We start from the raw sequence: 14,344 nt of genomic DNA on the forward strand, positions 1-14,344 counted from the left end.
CTTCTTGGACATGGAATTTGTCGCCTAAATCCCTTGTCCTTGTCGGGCTAAAATGAGAGTCCTAATCCTTGTCCTGCTGAGGGAAGGAAAGAGGCAAAGTGGCCAACTGAAAAATACACACACACATACATACATATACAAATTTCCACATTGGGCATAGTTTTTGCCTTTGCCTTCAGTATTTGGTTTTGTTTTCACGGCTTAAATGCCCGTACTCAAACTTGAGAAACTTTCATAACTTTCAGTTTAGTTCAGTTCAGTTTGGTATGGTTTGGATTCTTTTCGTTTTCTGTCTCTTCGTTGTAACTTTCTTCAGCTTGTCTTTTAATTTTACATTTCTTTTGTAAAAGAATTTCAAGTGTTCTTTGTTTCTATTGCGTTGTGCGATTGCCTTTTCAGTTTCATTCTGTATGTTTTTCGTTTTTTTGTTTTTGGTTTTCAATTGGAAATAGTCTCTCAGCGTGGGCATGGTGAAAAAATATTATTATTACGTGCACACTGTCAAATGTCTGTCTAAGGGATACTTAGTGCTTCAAGTTTTTCTCGTTTTTTTCCATTTCTTTCAAGTTAATGGTCAACGCATGCACATTGGTTTCTAATCAATATATCCTTCCTGAATTATGCAAAGCTCTTAAAAGAGGATTCGATTAAGGACTACATATGGTTTTAATTCGATCTAAGGATTTATTTAAATGAAAGTTGACAGAAGTCAGTCATAAAGTTTGTTCAGTTGGTGGTCTTTTTTCAGGCACTGAATATAGACCATAATTATATCCATTACACATATTAAAAAAGTTCTTTTTCTTTTCTTAATTTTAAACCACTGTCCATCAGCCGACCATCCAGCCAACAATCCAACTGTCGAGTAACACAGTTTAAGCCTTCCAATGAAGCCACTTGAAACTTTTGCTTCATTGAAATAGTTTTTCATTTACTTGGAACATCCTCTCGTCTCTCATCGTTTTAGCTTTCTCTCTCATTATTGTATGCGTTTGATGTTGAAATGTGCAACAAATAGAAGACAGAAAAAAAGAAAACGCCTAGAACATATATAGAGCACGAATACAAATCTATGTCAAGTTACTTTGCCTCTCCCTAGTCCTGACCCCATAAAGTATGCAACAAATTTGTGGTCAAGAGTCGTAGGAAAGACAGAGAGAGGGTGAAAAAAACACAGACTCCACAGCCTACTCAGCAGCGATAATGAGGAACTCTTTGTCATAATATATCACAAGCGACAGTGAAACCGCTGCCCTTACCCCCACCCCCACCCTCACTCTTACTTTGACCACTTGCCATTTCATAAGACGAGGACATCTAATTAACTTGGTTTTCGTGTCATTCTCATTTCTTTCGTTTCGCACACAGAGTACAACAACGAGCCAAGCGGCAGTGGAGTATTGGCCGGCAGTTTTGATAAATCAGTGCTACAGATATCCGACTGGCTAACTTGGGAACAAAACATGATCAAGATACAGAGCGTTGTCGTTGACGATGTGGATGCAGTTCGTTTGGCCATTGAAAAGCAGGAGGTAAGCTAATGGGGATGCACTCTGCCTGATATGCCTATCTCTATTCACTTTCTGTGCGTGTGTTTTCTGTTTCGTTATGCAGAAAGTTTTGCGTGAACTGAAAATGAAAAAACCGCAACTGAATGAACTGGTCCACACAGCGGAAGTACTCAAAGGCGATATTAAACGTCAGCAGTTGCAAGAGAAAGGTAATTTAAAATGAAATGCCACAAAATTCACAATTTAAAGTTCTCCGAGAAGCTTTTCACATTTATCTAACAGTTAGTTAAAATGAAACAAATTGCCCAATTTGGCTTACAAATATGGAAATTTAATTAGAGCTCTCACAACCGGATGTCGTCTGTTCGAATTGAGCTCGTAAATGGGGTGGATAAAATGGTGGGTAGAAGGATTCATCACCTATGTGAATTCCTGCTTGGACATTTTTCCATTTCCTCGACTTGAAAATCACTTCAGTGCAAACAAATTTCCGCTAGACAAGACTCACACAGTAGTACAAACATGTAGAGACTGGCAAACAGACGGGCAAACAGACACATATGAATGAGTTTTTCCAGTAAACCAAAACGATGGCCACTTAAAATTGCTAACTTGGTCCAAAAGAATGGGAATGGTTAAGGGGGATAAGGGCAGAATTTGCATAACGGGGCCGTGAACCTCTATTTCCCTACTCAACTGTCTCTCTGTCTGTCTGGTTTAAAACAATGTCACACACACAATCACACTCACAGCTAGCCCAAAAAGTCAAAGACAATGGCCAAAGTTCAAACAAAACAAACACAAAGACAGAAAGAGAGACAGACAGAGAGAAAGAGTGTGGGAAAGAAAAGGGCCAAAAGAAAGAGATCAAGTGGCCAAGTGCAAATTGAATCAGCCTAAAGTGTGTTGCATACTTCTGAGTGGTGAATAATTTTCATATTTACAGTTTGAAAGTCACTTGTTAAAGAGCGCGGAAAGAGCGCGGAAAGAGCGCGCGATAAATGCGCATGCTCAGCATTTCAACTCTTTCTCTTACCGTGGAATTTTAATCTGACAGACTGAGGCAACATTTATGCCAGTTGACATTTAATTGACAAGCAGCGGGTAAGAGAGAGGCATGTCCCTTCTGTACGTGGCTGTGTGTGTGTCTGTGTGTATATGGGGGGATTGGCCTGCAGTTGCTTGCACTGCTTGTTACATATTATTATGATGTTTGGTTTGTCATAAACATTTGTAACTTGTCCACATCCTCACTGCCTGCATTTTTCTCTCCCTCTGTGTGTGTGTGTGAGTGTGCCTCTGGCTTTGTGTGGTACGTGAGTCCACAATCTAGCAAATGTTACGCTGGATTTCCCTTTAGGTTGTTCTTAAGGCTGCAAGGAACATGCCTTTTGTTACGGCTTCCCTACGACCAAGCATATTAAAAAAAATTCTATAGTTTTTTCTGCTTCTTTTTCTGTTTTTTTCCAAAGAAGCTTGCTAATTTTCCTGGGGGAATACGTTGTATTAAATGCAATTTTCCCTGAACTAAACTAAAGAAATGAAAAACTAAGAATTCCTGTTTAAACTTCTTTTTGTTTTCGTTAAACAAACGCTTTTATAAATAAACTTTATAATTATTTGAAACTAAAGCATAACTTAAGGGTTCCTTGACTGGCCTTTAGTTAAAAGTCATACTTATATTGGGCTAAGAGAGAGTAAAAAAGGAGACCTAATAAATGTTTCGTACCATGTTTATGGTGCTAGTGTGAGCTCCCTAAGGTATGCCATGAAACCTTGAAAACATGTTTGCCATGACTTAAAATTACGCCACAAATTCCCTGTCCCTTTTTGGCAAGTGGCCAAAAATATGTGACCATAAAATTCCACTTATTGTATTTCAATTTGCCAACATGAAATTGAATTCCGATTTGGCCCCCAGGCAAAGTGATGAAGCGCAAAGAAAGGAGTGGAAGCATTTTAGGAATGGGAAAAGGGTCACTTGACACCAGACAACGAACTAAACGAACCGTTTCGAAGACAAAACTGCAAGCAAAATCAATTAATTACGTGTTTTGTAAGCTGACGCTTAATTAAACCATTATTTATTATCTCATACGGCCCAATTGCGTGCCCATAAGGCACAAAAACTTTTACGAGAGCCTCCCAAAAAGCTAGGAACGAGGAGCTCTTATCATAAATAAAATGCCCGGCAAAATTTCGTGTGTGTGGGAGTTGGTGTGAGTTGTTGGTTGGTTGGTTTGCTGGAGCCTTCTCTCGTAAATCTGTCTTTGACATGCAATTTTAGTGCAGCGGCTGTTGCTGCCCATGCTGCTGCAATTCCTGCAATGTCCCTGCCTACCCAAACAACAACAATATCAAAGCACATTATCTGAAAGGACAACGCACTCGGTTTCGGCCAGTTTTCTCTTCACACACCCACACAACAGCCAAATTGCCTCTAATTGCAGTCTTTCTCTGCGACGCCTTCAACTTTCTGGACCCATCCCTGCTCCAAAAACCCACCCAGCCATTTAAACCCTCGGCAGGTCCCCCCGTTTTGGTCTGCCCTCCCACGGATTCTCAGTTATACGCCTGCCATTACACGCTTTAATAGGCCTCTCGCCCCCAACCCTCGGTGGCGGCAGGCTTCCTGGCTTGGCTTGTGTCTGCGCTTTCAAGAAGTTCTTTGATACCCTCTTCCCTAAGGGCTTAACCCGTTCTTAGGAATATCTTATGATTGTATTTAAAAATTCATGAATTTTCCTCATTTTGTATGGTCATTTAAAGCTTTAAGCGATTACAATTTTATTACCCATATGAACTGGATAAAAATATAAATCCTATTAAACCCTTTTTACGGATTACCTTCGATTACTGTCAATAATTGGCTTGAAAATGAATATTTAATGTTATACACAAAGTGAGGCCAAAGTAGAGCATAACCTGTGATTACTTCATTTAAAAGTTTAATTTACTCTTTTGTTTAGTCGAAAAACTATTAATGCGATTTAATTCGAATGGTTTTATTATTTGGCTTGTAAATTCTTTTCTTAACCAACCGATTTTGATGAATTTTGTTATTTAGCTTCTTAAGTTGCAATATGTTTATGGGTTATTTTATGTTGACTTGTTTATTAGCTCGGTTTGGAGCATATATTGTTTTACATTATAAGTGCATTTTAGTGCATTTTTAATAAATTTATTATAATTTAGGACTTATTTGTTTTTCTTTTATGTAGGGTACTGGGTACTGTCTGGTCGACCCTTTTCACATCAACACTTTAAAGAAACTTCTCCCCTCTCCATCAGTTTGCTGTGTTTTTTAATTACTTAAAAAGTGTAGTCAGTTTTCTCTATGGCTGCTTAACCTCAGACCTTCTGCTTAGCCCTATGGCAATTGAGGGATAAGGATGAGGAACAGAAAAAGGTCGCTTTGGCTTTATGAAACTTGAATGCCTCAGCAAGTCACCCTCTGCTCTACACTCTCCCCGTTCAGACTTCTTATTCTGTTCGCTGACATGAAATTAAATAATTGTCATGGCTGAATCTGTCGCTCAAATTTATGTCAGCGTTTCAAAGTTATTTGGCCAAAATAGTTTGTGCTCTAAGAAAGAAAGAAAATGAAAAACCAAAAATTTTGTGCAAAGCAGTGAAATATGTGAAAAATTTTGCAGGTTCAATACTGTCTGTGTGTGTGTGTGTGTGCCAGTCTGTCTGTGCGTGTGTTTGTGTGTTTACTGGTGTCACCAGCATGCCCTTGGGTGTCCTGTTATGTTGTCCTCGCCTGCAGTTTCATACAGCAAAAACTTTACCCACATGGAGGACAAGTGAAGTTCGCCTCCCGTTCTACGTTTTCTTTGCCAACTTTTTTTCTTCCTCTTTTTGCTTTGTATGCATTCAGCTGCGGCCTTTTTGTGTGACTCGTTTACTCGTTGCCCAGCAAACTGCTACGAGAAGCCAACACTCACTCATTACGCAAATTGTCTTGGGTTAGTTAGAGAGGTCCTGGTGCTATCCTGTTATCCTGTTTCTATCCTGATCTTTAGCCATCTCATATGGTCTAAAGCATAATGAATTTTAATTAAATTCATTAAAAAGATTGTCATAGACATGTCAGTGTGCTTTGAGAGTAAATTCTTTACAAGATTTTGTCTAGATTACATTTCACATGAAGTCAGTGTATAAAATTCAACCTTTATGATGTGTGTCAATGAATTATTTAAATTTGAAAGGCTTTAAAGCCAACCTGAATGACAACCTGAGGAGACAACAAGCCGCATACATCTTAGTTAATTGGAAATTCCAATCATTTGTTTAAAGCTCTTTAAATTTATATTAGAGATGTTAAGTTTTTTTTGCTATTTTTGAACCTGCAGGCTTCGTTAAATTCAAGTTTGAAAACTGCAATAATAAAGATAAAGATTAAGAAAGCTCTTTCCTTACATACAGCCATCAAAGTGGAAAAAGGTTTAAGCAAAAAAGGGGAATGTTTGCGAAAGAACGGCCTACAATCTTAACATAGGAAATAACGAAGATATTGATCAAAGTCACTGTTTTCCACCGATCGTTCCTATGGGAGCTATATGATATAGTTACCCGATCTCTATCAAATTCGGCACATTCACTAACAGATATATTAAATTAACAAATGTTTAATTTGAAAGCAGTCGCGTTAAAAGTAACAAAGTTATTGATCAAAGTCACTGTTTTCCACCGATCGATCCTATGGGAGCTATATGATATAGTCACCTGATCTGGATCAAATTAGTCACAGGCGTTTATATGTGTAATAAACTTACCCATATTAAATTTCACAACAATAGCTCGGAAAATAACGAAGTTATTGAGAAAAGTCACTGTTCGTGACTTTGCCATTTGTACGGGAGCTATGTGATATAGTGTTCCGATCCGGCTGAATCCGAGATATACAACCCCTGCAGTATATAGTTTGCGAGTTTGACGGACCGACGGACATGGCTATATGAACTCGTCTTGCTCGTCGTGCTGACCAAGAATATATATACTTTATATGGTCGGAAATGCTTCCTTCTATGGGTTGCACTCTTCTGACCAAAATTAATATACCCTTTTTGCAAGGGTATAACAATGCAAAATTGTCTATTCTGCTTCAAGAATATTCCTTCTATGGTTTTTATTAAATGTGACGGAACACATTTCTAAGAAATACGCATCAAACTTAAAGCTGACTAATGGATCAACTCAGGCCTTTCCAATTATAACTTTTCTTTTCTTCTGTAGATAAAAAGTTGGCTTCAATCAATTTTTCAATACCCTTTTTATTCATGCTTCATTATAATCTTTTTCCCAGAATTAAAACAATTCCACCTCCCTGTCCACAGCTCCATTGAGTTCTTATCGGTTGTCTGTTCTTACGCTCTGTTTATTGTTGCAGCAAGAAAATGAATCCTCTTTCAGCCATTAAGGCCAATGCACACGAAGCAATTTTCTATCCACAACATTTCCCTTCAAAAAGCGCGATGCGAGGGGTGAAAGGGGAGTGGAAAGCTTACAATAACATAAATATAAATTCCATCAATGGCACACATCTCCCTCTCTCTCCATCTCTCTTTCTCTTTTTACAACCCTCTGTGTGTGTGTGTGTGAAAGGCAGAAAAAAAATCCGGGAAAGAAAAATTCTTATCAGTTGTCAAGGTTTGTGGCAGGGACACACACAGACACCCGCAACAACATGTGGCAGGAAGGTTGAGAAGGACTCCCGGCTATAGAGCACATATATAGACATGCGCATGAGCCTGATATCTACCGGAATGCCGGCTATAATCTGTATAAAAAGAGAGAAACACAGAGAGAGATTCTCTTTCCAAAAAGTGACTCCAAAGAGTAAATTTGTCTTGTATGTGTGTTTTTTTGAGGGAGAACTGTAACGAACAAGCCTATTAAGTTGTAATTATATTGGGGTTGCTTTTTGGCTCCCCTTGCATCCACCCGCACACCCCAATCACCAGCACACCTTGCTATCGTGTTTTTTGTTTACCCCCATTTGGGGGTTGCTTTTCCATATTGCGGGAGAGAAGAGCGTGGCGAAAGCATAGTAAAAACGGTTCCGTGTTGAAATTTTTGCGCCGTGTGTACAGCTGGCTCTGGCTCCGGTTCTGGCTCCAGTTCTTTCAGACTCCTCGACTCTTTGTCAGTACTGTGTTCTCAGGCAGTCAGGACATTCGTCGGCTTTAACTGCGTACAAACGGTTGTGAATTTTCCATATCCTTCATTCTGCTGCATCACGCGACGAGTGAAATCCGTAAAGAATTAAACAAAAAAACAAAACCTCCTTAAATTAATGTGAAGAAAAAAAACAAAAAATATAAAGTGAAAAATAAATAATTTTTTTTTTGCAAATAAAAACAAAATATTTGATAAACGTGTGCCGCCTAAAGCCGTGCCCTGACTGTTCCCTCTTTTCCCTTTGCCACCTTTACTCTTTTGCTCTCTTTCTCTTGCTTTTTCTGTGGTTGTTGTTGTTTTTGTTGCCGCCTTTGTAAATCAATAAACGTCGAGGGGTGGCAACATAAAGGAAAAAAAAAACAAACAGAAAAATATACAATAAAAATGCCGCAAATGTTGTTGAACAAAATATAGCAAAAAACACAAAACGTAGAGATGATATAAATATCCCAGCACTATCAAACCCAAATGGAATTTTTATGTGTGTATGTGTTTATGTGGAAATGAATTATAAATGAGAAGTGCTTATGGCGGAATTTCCATTAATAAATACAACCAAATATGGAAAATATTTCCAAAACTCAACTATTATAATTACGAATCGTTTAAATTTAAATTCTCTGAAATATTTCAGAATATATTTTCCAAGCCATTTGTTTTTATTTGTTAGTTATTTACAACTCAAATTGTGTGCAATTAAAAGCTTTTTGGTGGATAAAATAATCTGATTTCAATAACAATAAGAATATTTCTTATTCAGTGTATGATTGAAAGTTGTTTGTCCTTTTCTTGATTGGATTTGCTTGTAGACCGTTTTATGAGTTGGAAGAACTACTGGCTAAGTTTGAGTTAGAAGAATTCTGGGTTATATGTCTGATCTAATTGCCGACTACATAAATAACGTATGTATGTATGATAAATTATTAAGACTTGGTTTTATGTTAAGGTAAAATGGACAACATTAAGCTGCAGCTATCATTATGGCTTAGGCATAGCAAAGCCATTTAATATGCAAATAATTCCAAGCCAAATATTTAAGTACCAGAAATATGTCAAACCCTCTTTGGAAGGATTTTGATATTATACCAATAATATTTAAAACCTAAAGAACTCATTGCGGCTGCTTAGTTGTTCTCATTTTCTTTTTATTTATTATGTCTTCTTATTTAATCTGCAAATCTTACATATTGAGTAACAAATCAGTATAGTTACTTAATTTGTAGAACATCTAATGAGTTTGTAGCATTTATTCTTATTGTAATGGAAAACTTATCTTCTATCAATTCTTATTTCCCTTGTATCAATTATTTGGTTCTTTCTCTTTGCAATATTTTTTATTGTACAATTTTCAATTAAAATATCCCATTTGATTTTCTATTAGTAAATTAAAATAAAAATTGTGCATATAAATATTTTAAATGTGGAAAAAAGGATAATTTAATTTCGTTTCGTTTCGTTAATTAATCAAAACCACATAAAATGCTTATGCTTATTTCGTTTACACAATTTACATATAAATATTCAATAAACCGTAACGAAGAGGCAAATAAAAGCGATGGGCGTGTTGTTTGCGGCTGTTGTTCTTGTTGTTGTTGCTGCTGCTGCTGTTCACATCATAGCGAAATGAATGTGTTTCAATAAATTACATGGAACGAGCACTCGCTTTACTGCTGAATGGAGTGCGGGTGGAACCGTTAGGGAGCGGCAGAAGTAGAAAATAAAAATGCCATGGCATAACTTAAGGGGGGTATGAAAAAGAACGGATAGAATAGGGAGCATGGCTCAGTGTGTCTGGCAAATACATTGGAGTCCACTCCAGCCAAGCACAAAAACAGCAAACGTTGGCGAAAAAAGAAACAACAACAAAAACCGAAAGAATTAACATGGAAAACTTTGAGCTCACTCAAATGGCAACAAGAATAACAATGGCAACAACAACAACAGCAACAATCACTTGAACAAGACGACGCGACGCGGCGTTGAAACACACACTCAAGTTATTTGACTTGATTGCATACTTTTAGGCGGAAAACAACATTTCATTTACTTGCCACAGAGAGAGCGCACCCGAACACAAAGCGAAAACGTGTTGTGTATGAAAATAGTTTTCAACTTGATGATTTTCCCACGCGAAGCCATTGCCAACGCCTCAATGGAGCACACAAAATGAACTTTTTGATAAAACTAAGTGGCATGCTTTTGGCCAATTCCTGTAGATAATATTTTTCCCCGAAATGTTCATTCATCTACTTATTCGATAATTTCCATTCGCTTCTATTCGTTTTCTTGTCAATTAATCTTCGACATATTTATGAGACTCAAGCTTAAGCCAAAATAAATGATTAATGTTAGTCGAAGGAACAAACAATTGTAGTGTCAATTGAGTGTCATAGAAAAATTACCCACATTATTTAGGCCATTATTGGTTCGTTTTCGAGCTACATTTGTAGATTATTGAGCGTTTATGTGCGGACATTTTTGAAACATATGTGTTTAGTCTAAAGGTAAATAACCATATCATGGAGTCTTTTGTTTTGGATATCTTATAAAGGGCTAGGACGAAACATTGAGACGCTTAGAGTCAAAGGAAACTTTAATCATAAAAGCTTTGCTGAAAATATTGAGAAAGTCTTCTTTTAAGCTTATATAAGGACACTGATTTATTAGCCTTGTAGCTCGATGATTTTCTTTTTCCTATCATCATAAATGACTTGATTTATTCCATTAAAATACTGGAAAAGAATTTGGGTCTTGCACTAACAATAAGTCAAAATTAATCAAAAAGCAGTCCAAGATTCCGTTTTTGATACATAAAAAGAAATGTTTCTTCCTAATATTTTTCACTACCTGTCTTAATAATTATTTATATCTAGCTGCATTTTATAATATATTCTTGTGCTAATGAGAGTAACATTTTGACTTACAATTTGTTTGCCAACCAAATTGTTCCATTGCTTTTGCCAGATTGTCCACAATTTAACCTAGACGAGAATGAACAACTTTTTCACAGTGTTTTCTGGCCAATAATAAAGTTAAAACAAGTAAAGTAGATTCAACTTTTGTCATAAATTAAGTTGATGCTGAATAATTAACCAAAAGTGTCAGAAACCCATACAAATCCAAAAACAGGTAACGCAACAAACAAAAACAAAAAAAAGCTATTAAATAAAAGTCGAGCAGAAAGCAGACAACAATTCAGGTATGAGAACAATCCCTGGCAACGATGGCTGAGTATATGCAACACAGGAGGAGAACAATAAAAAAGGAAAGAAATAATGTGCAGCAGTAAGCAAAATGGCCAGCAACATGCCCATCATCTCGACATTGTTTGTCTGCAGTCAAAAGGAGTGTGTGTGTGTGTGTGGGGGGTAGAAGTTAAATGCACCTGCCAACGGCAATTCCTTACGCCTTACGGTTCGGGGTTCAAGTTGAAATTGGTAGCAGGTTTAATGGCATAGCGTGAACGTGGACAGGATCAGTGGCAGCAACATGTCCTCCTTTTAAATGTCTCCTCATCGCATTCACTTGTCGTTTATTGCAGGTGTGGCTGTGTGTGCTATGAAAAGAGTATAAAAGGCAAACTTTTTGGCTATGAAAAGATTGCATTGCATTCCATTGGATGGATGATGCAGCAAATGGTATGCACAGTGCGTCTGCAAGTTAAACAAAAGAATTCTTAGAGTGGAATTGGCAATTAAATAATAGGATTATACAAACAAATTTATTCAACTTTTTTTAGACTACCCAAAAAAGTTAAAAAATTTAATTCACATGAAGTTTCGCAACGCTTCCAAACGAAAAAATAACGATTATTTGATCAAATTGAGAGAAAGAAAGTCAAAATAGTTAAAAATCTGATTATTACTAGATCAATTATGTTATCTATTGATTTTTTGTTTGTTTCCTGATAAAATATCTTATCGAATATTCACTGTATAACGAATGAGACTATAAAGCAAACAGCGCCAAAAAGTATGCAGTGATAATAATTGCCGCCTGTGCATTAGTAGTCAGCCGGCGCAGACTAGTGTACAAAGTGTGGTAGAAAAATGCCAGAGAGTCAACAGGAGAGAGCGAACTCCCCTTGAGAGAGATGGAGACATAGGAAGAGTGAGAAAGTAAAGAGAAGGAGAGAAGAGAGAACTTTCTCTTAAAGTTGTTCTCTTGTGTATATATTTGTTTGTGGGCCCCTCATTCAATGTTGAGCTCCCGGCACGTTTTATAAACAAACCCAGACCACAGCCATGGGGGAACAGAATTCACCCCTGCTCGGTTTCAGCCAATGTGTTTACTATTAATATTTACCATTTAACCGTGTCAACAGTTGCGGCAAAAGTGTTTTTAATTGACCAAGACCCAAAACGAACCCCTAAAATAAAAATCATGTGATAATGCCAATCAATGCAAATGCTAAGTGAAACCCATACAAAGTGATCTCCTTTTAGCAAAAAACCAAACCAAATAATAAAATATCAACGCACAATTCCTCGCACAAAACCCAAAGAGAGTTTTGAGGCTTAATCACAATGACTGCCAAACCGCCGCCGCCTTTGCCACCCACAATACCAGATGGAGACCAGCAACACGCACCTAAACTGGCGCCAGAAATACCACGCATCAACTCCGAACTGGCTGCCCAGGCTGCTCTAAGGGCCCAGCAATTGTTACGCAAGCAATCCATAGAGCAACCAACAAGCAATAATCATGCGCCAGGAGCCTCTTCCACACTGCCAGCACATCGAGCAGCAGCTCCGCCGCCATTGCCACCGCAACAATCACGTCCAGTTCCGGCCATACCAGCCAGAGGAGCTAGCGATAGAGCCGCACCACCAGAAATACCACCCAAGCGTCATAGTCTTAAGAGTATACCCGATGGCCATGCCATGGCGGTGCCTGGTCTACCGCCACCAATGCGTCAGCCGCCACCATTGCCCCGGAAACCAGGAGCTTCGGCATCGGCTCAGGCCTCCGCACAAAACAGTGCACAAAATTCCCCTTTGGCTGGTATGAAATTCAAGGATAAACCTCCGCCACCGCCTGAGAAGCATTCTACACTCTCAGCCGAGGGCATGGCTGCCAGACGTTGTTCCAATCCCTTTGAGATGCCACCACCGCCCCCGCCTCTGGTGCTGCAATCGGCTGTGGCTGCCCTCAGTGAGCAGAGCTCAAAGAATCAATCACTCAATTTGAATCCTGTGCCCTCGCCAGCACCCACACGAGCCAGTGAGGCAAAGAAACTGAATCAACGACCAGCGGCAGCAGCATCTGCAGCTGCAGCCACCTCACCCACTGATGAATTCGGCTCCGAAGATGCACTACGCGGCATCGAGAGTGGTCTAAGGAATATGGAGCGAGCTATGCAGGAGCAAATGAATCTAAGAAATATGGAAATGCAAAACAATTTCGATTTGAGTTTCAAAGCAAGTCTGGCAGCCGGAGCACGGCATATGGGCGGCGGCAGTGTCAATTTGAGAACGGCAAACTATGAAAGAAATCTCTCGCTGGACGAAACTCGTGCGGGAGATTCTCGACAATCTTTGGAGGAACTAAAACAATTGCGTGCTCAGGCCCAGCAGCAACAGCAACAAATGCAGCACAATTCCTCATCATCGTCAGTGTCATCCAATTCACATGTCGAGCAATCGATGCGCTCCACCATTGAGCATCATATGCGTTCACTTGATCGCAATTTACCACTGGAATTGCAATATAGTCGTCATCGTTTTCAAAATAACCTGGCAGCCGCCGCGCAGCAGCAGCAGTCGCAGCAGTCGTCGCAACAGACGCAACAGCAGCCGGCTGCCATGCCATTGACCAGTGAATTTCGGGAGCAGATTCGACAACAACTCTTGGGCAATATACCGCCGCAGGTTGTACATAATATGGGACAGTCACCGGGATCGGCGGCAGCTGCCGCCTTGCTCCAACATCAGGCACAATCGCGGGCTGCTGCTGCCGCTGCCGCCGCTGCTGCAGCTGCTGCTGCCGGCGGCATAACGCGGGAGGAGATGCGTATGCGACGTCGTTCATCACACGATGAAACACAAATGACCCAAACAACAGTGGGAGGCGGTGGTATGCAGGGTAAGGCCTAGGGCGGGAACTCTGACTGCAATAGGATAGGAAATATATAAGTTAATTTCAAATTGAATGCAAATTGTTGTTCTTTATTTTATCAACCAATTTAATTTTTATTGTTTCTTTTTCAAAATTTCATAGAATTGAAACAATTCTCGCTAGCACCGCATTGTTCGGCTGATTTAGATTATATGCGTTGCTGTTTGAAAGGTAACAAACACTATCCGAAACACAAATTTTGAGTTTGTCGTTGTCGATTTGTAACTTAACCCACTTGGATTGAAGGCTAACCAACAAAAAAACGCCCGCCACAACCCTTAAAAAAAGTAGCCTCAAGCCTAAAACCTAAATAACCATAGCCAACAACAATTTACAATAAATAAAAAAAGCACAAAACAAACAAGCAAATCAAAGTCAGACAAAACGTTAAGCTAACGGTTTACTTACTTGCATGATCGTCGGGGTCACCAATCCAAAAAAAAAAAATACATAAACATATTTCCCCAAACCTAATCAGTGTTTATTTTTGTTCAAAATTAACTTAAACCCTCAAATTGAAAACGAAATTG

At 38.8% G+C, this 14,344-nt stretch overlaps 1 protein-coding gene across 2 annotated transcripts in view; it reads left to right on the top strand.

The window, feature by feature from the left end:
• LOC6650303 (dystrophin) overlaps positions 1-14,344 on the top strand; it is a 141,700-nt gene that overhangs the window by 15,976 nt on the left and 111,380 nt on the right. The window contains exons 14-16 of one of the 2 annotated variants that reach the window (XM_023180896.1): positions 1,369-1,532; positions 1,615-1,720; positions 13,917-13,985. In XM_023180896.1, the coding sequence (XP_023036664.1) occupies positions 1,369-1,532; positions 1,615-1,720; positions 13,917-13,985 (339 nt within the window). Of the gene's footprint in view, positions 1-1,368; positions 1,533-1,614; positions 1,721-12,208; positions 13,782-13,916; positions 13,986-14,344 lie in introns of those variants that run through there. The other variant, XM_023180899.1, reaches the window with a different exon arrangement.

This window comes from Drosophila willistoni, chromosome 3R (genome assembly GCF_018902025.1).
Source record: "Drosophila willistoni isolate 14030-0811.24 chromosome 3R, UCI_dwil_1.1, whole genome shotgun sequence".
Taxonomy (NCBI): domain Eukaryota; kingdom Metazoa; phylum Arthropoda; class Insecta; order Diptera; family Drosophilidae; genus Drosophila; species Drosophila willistoni.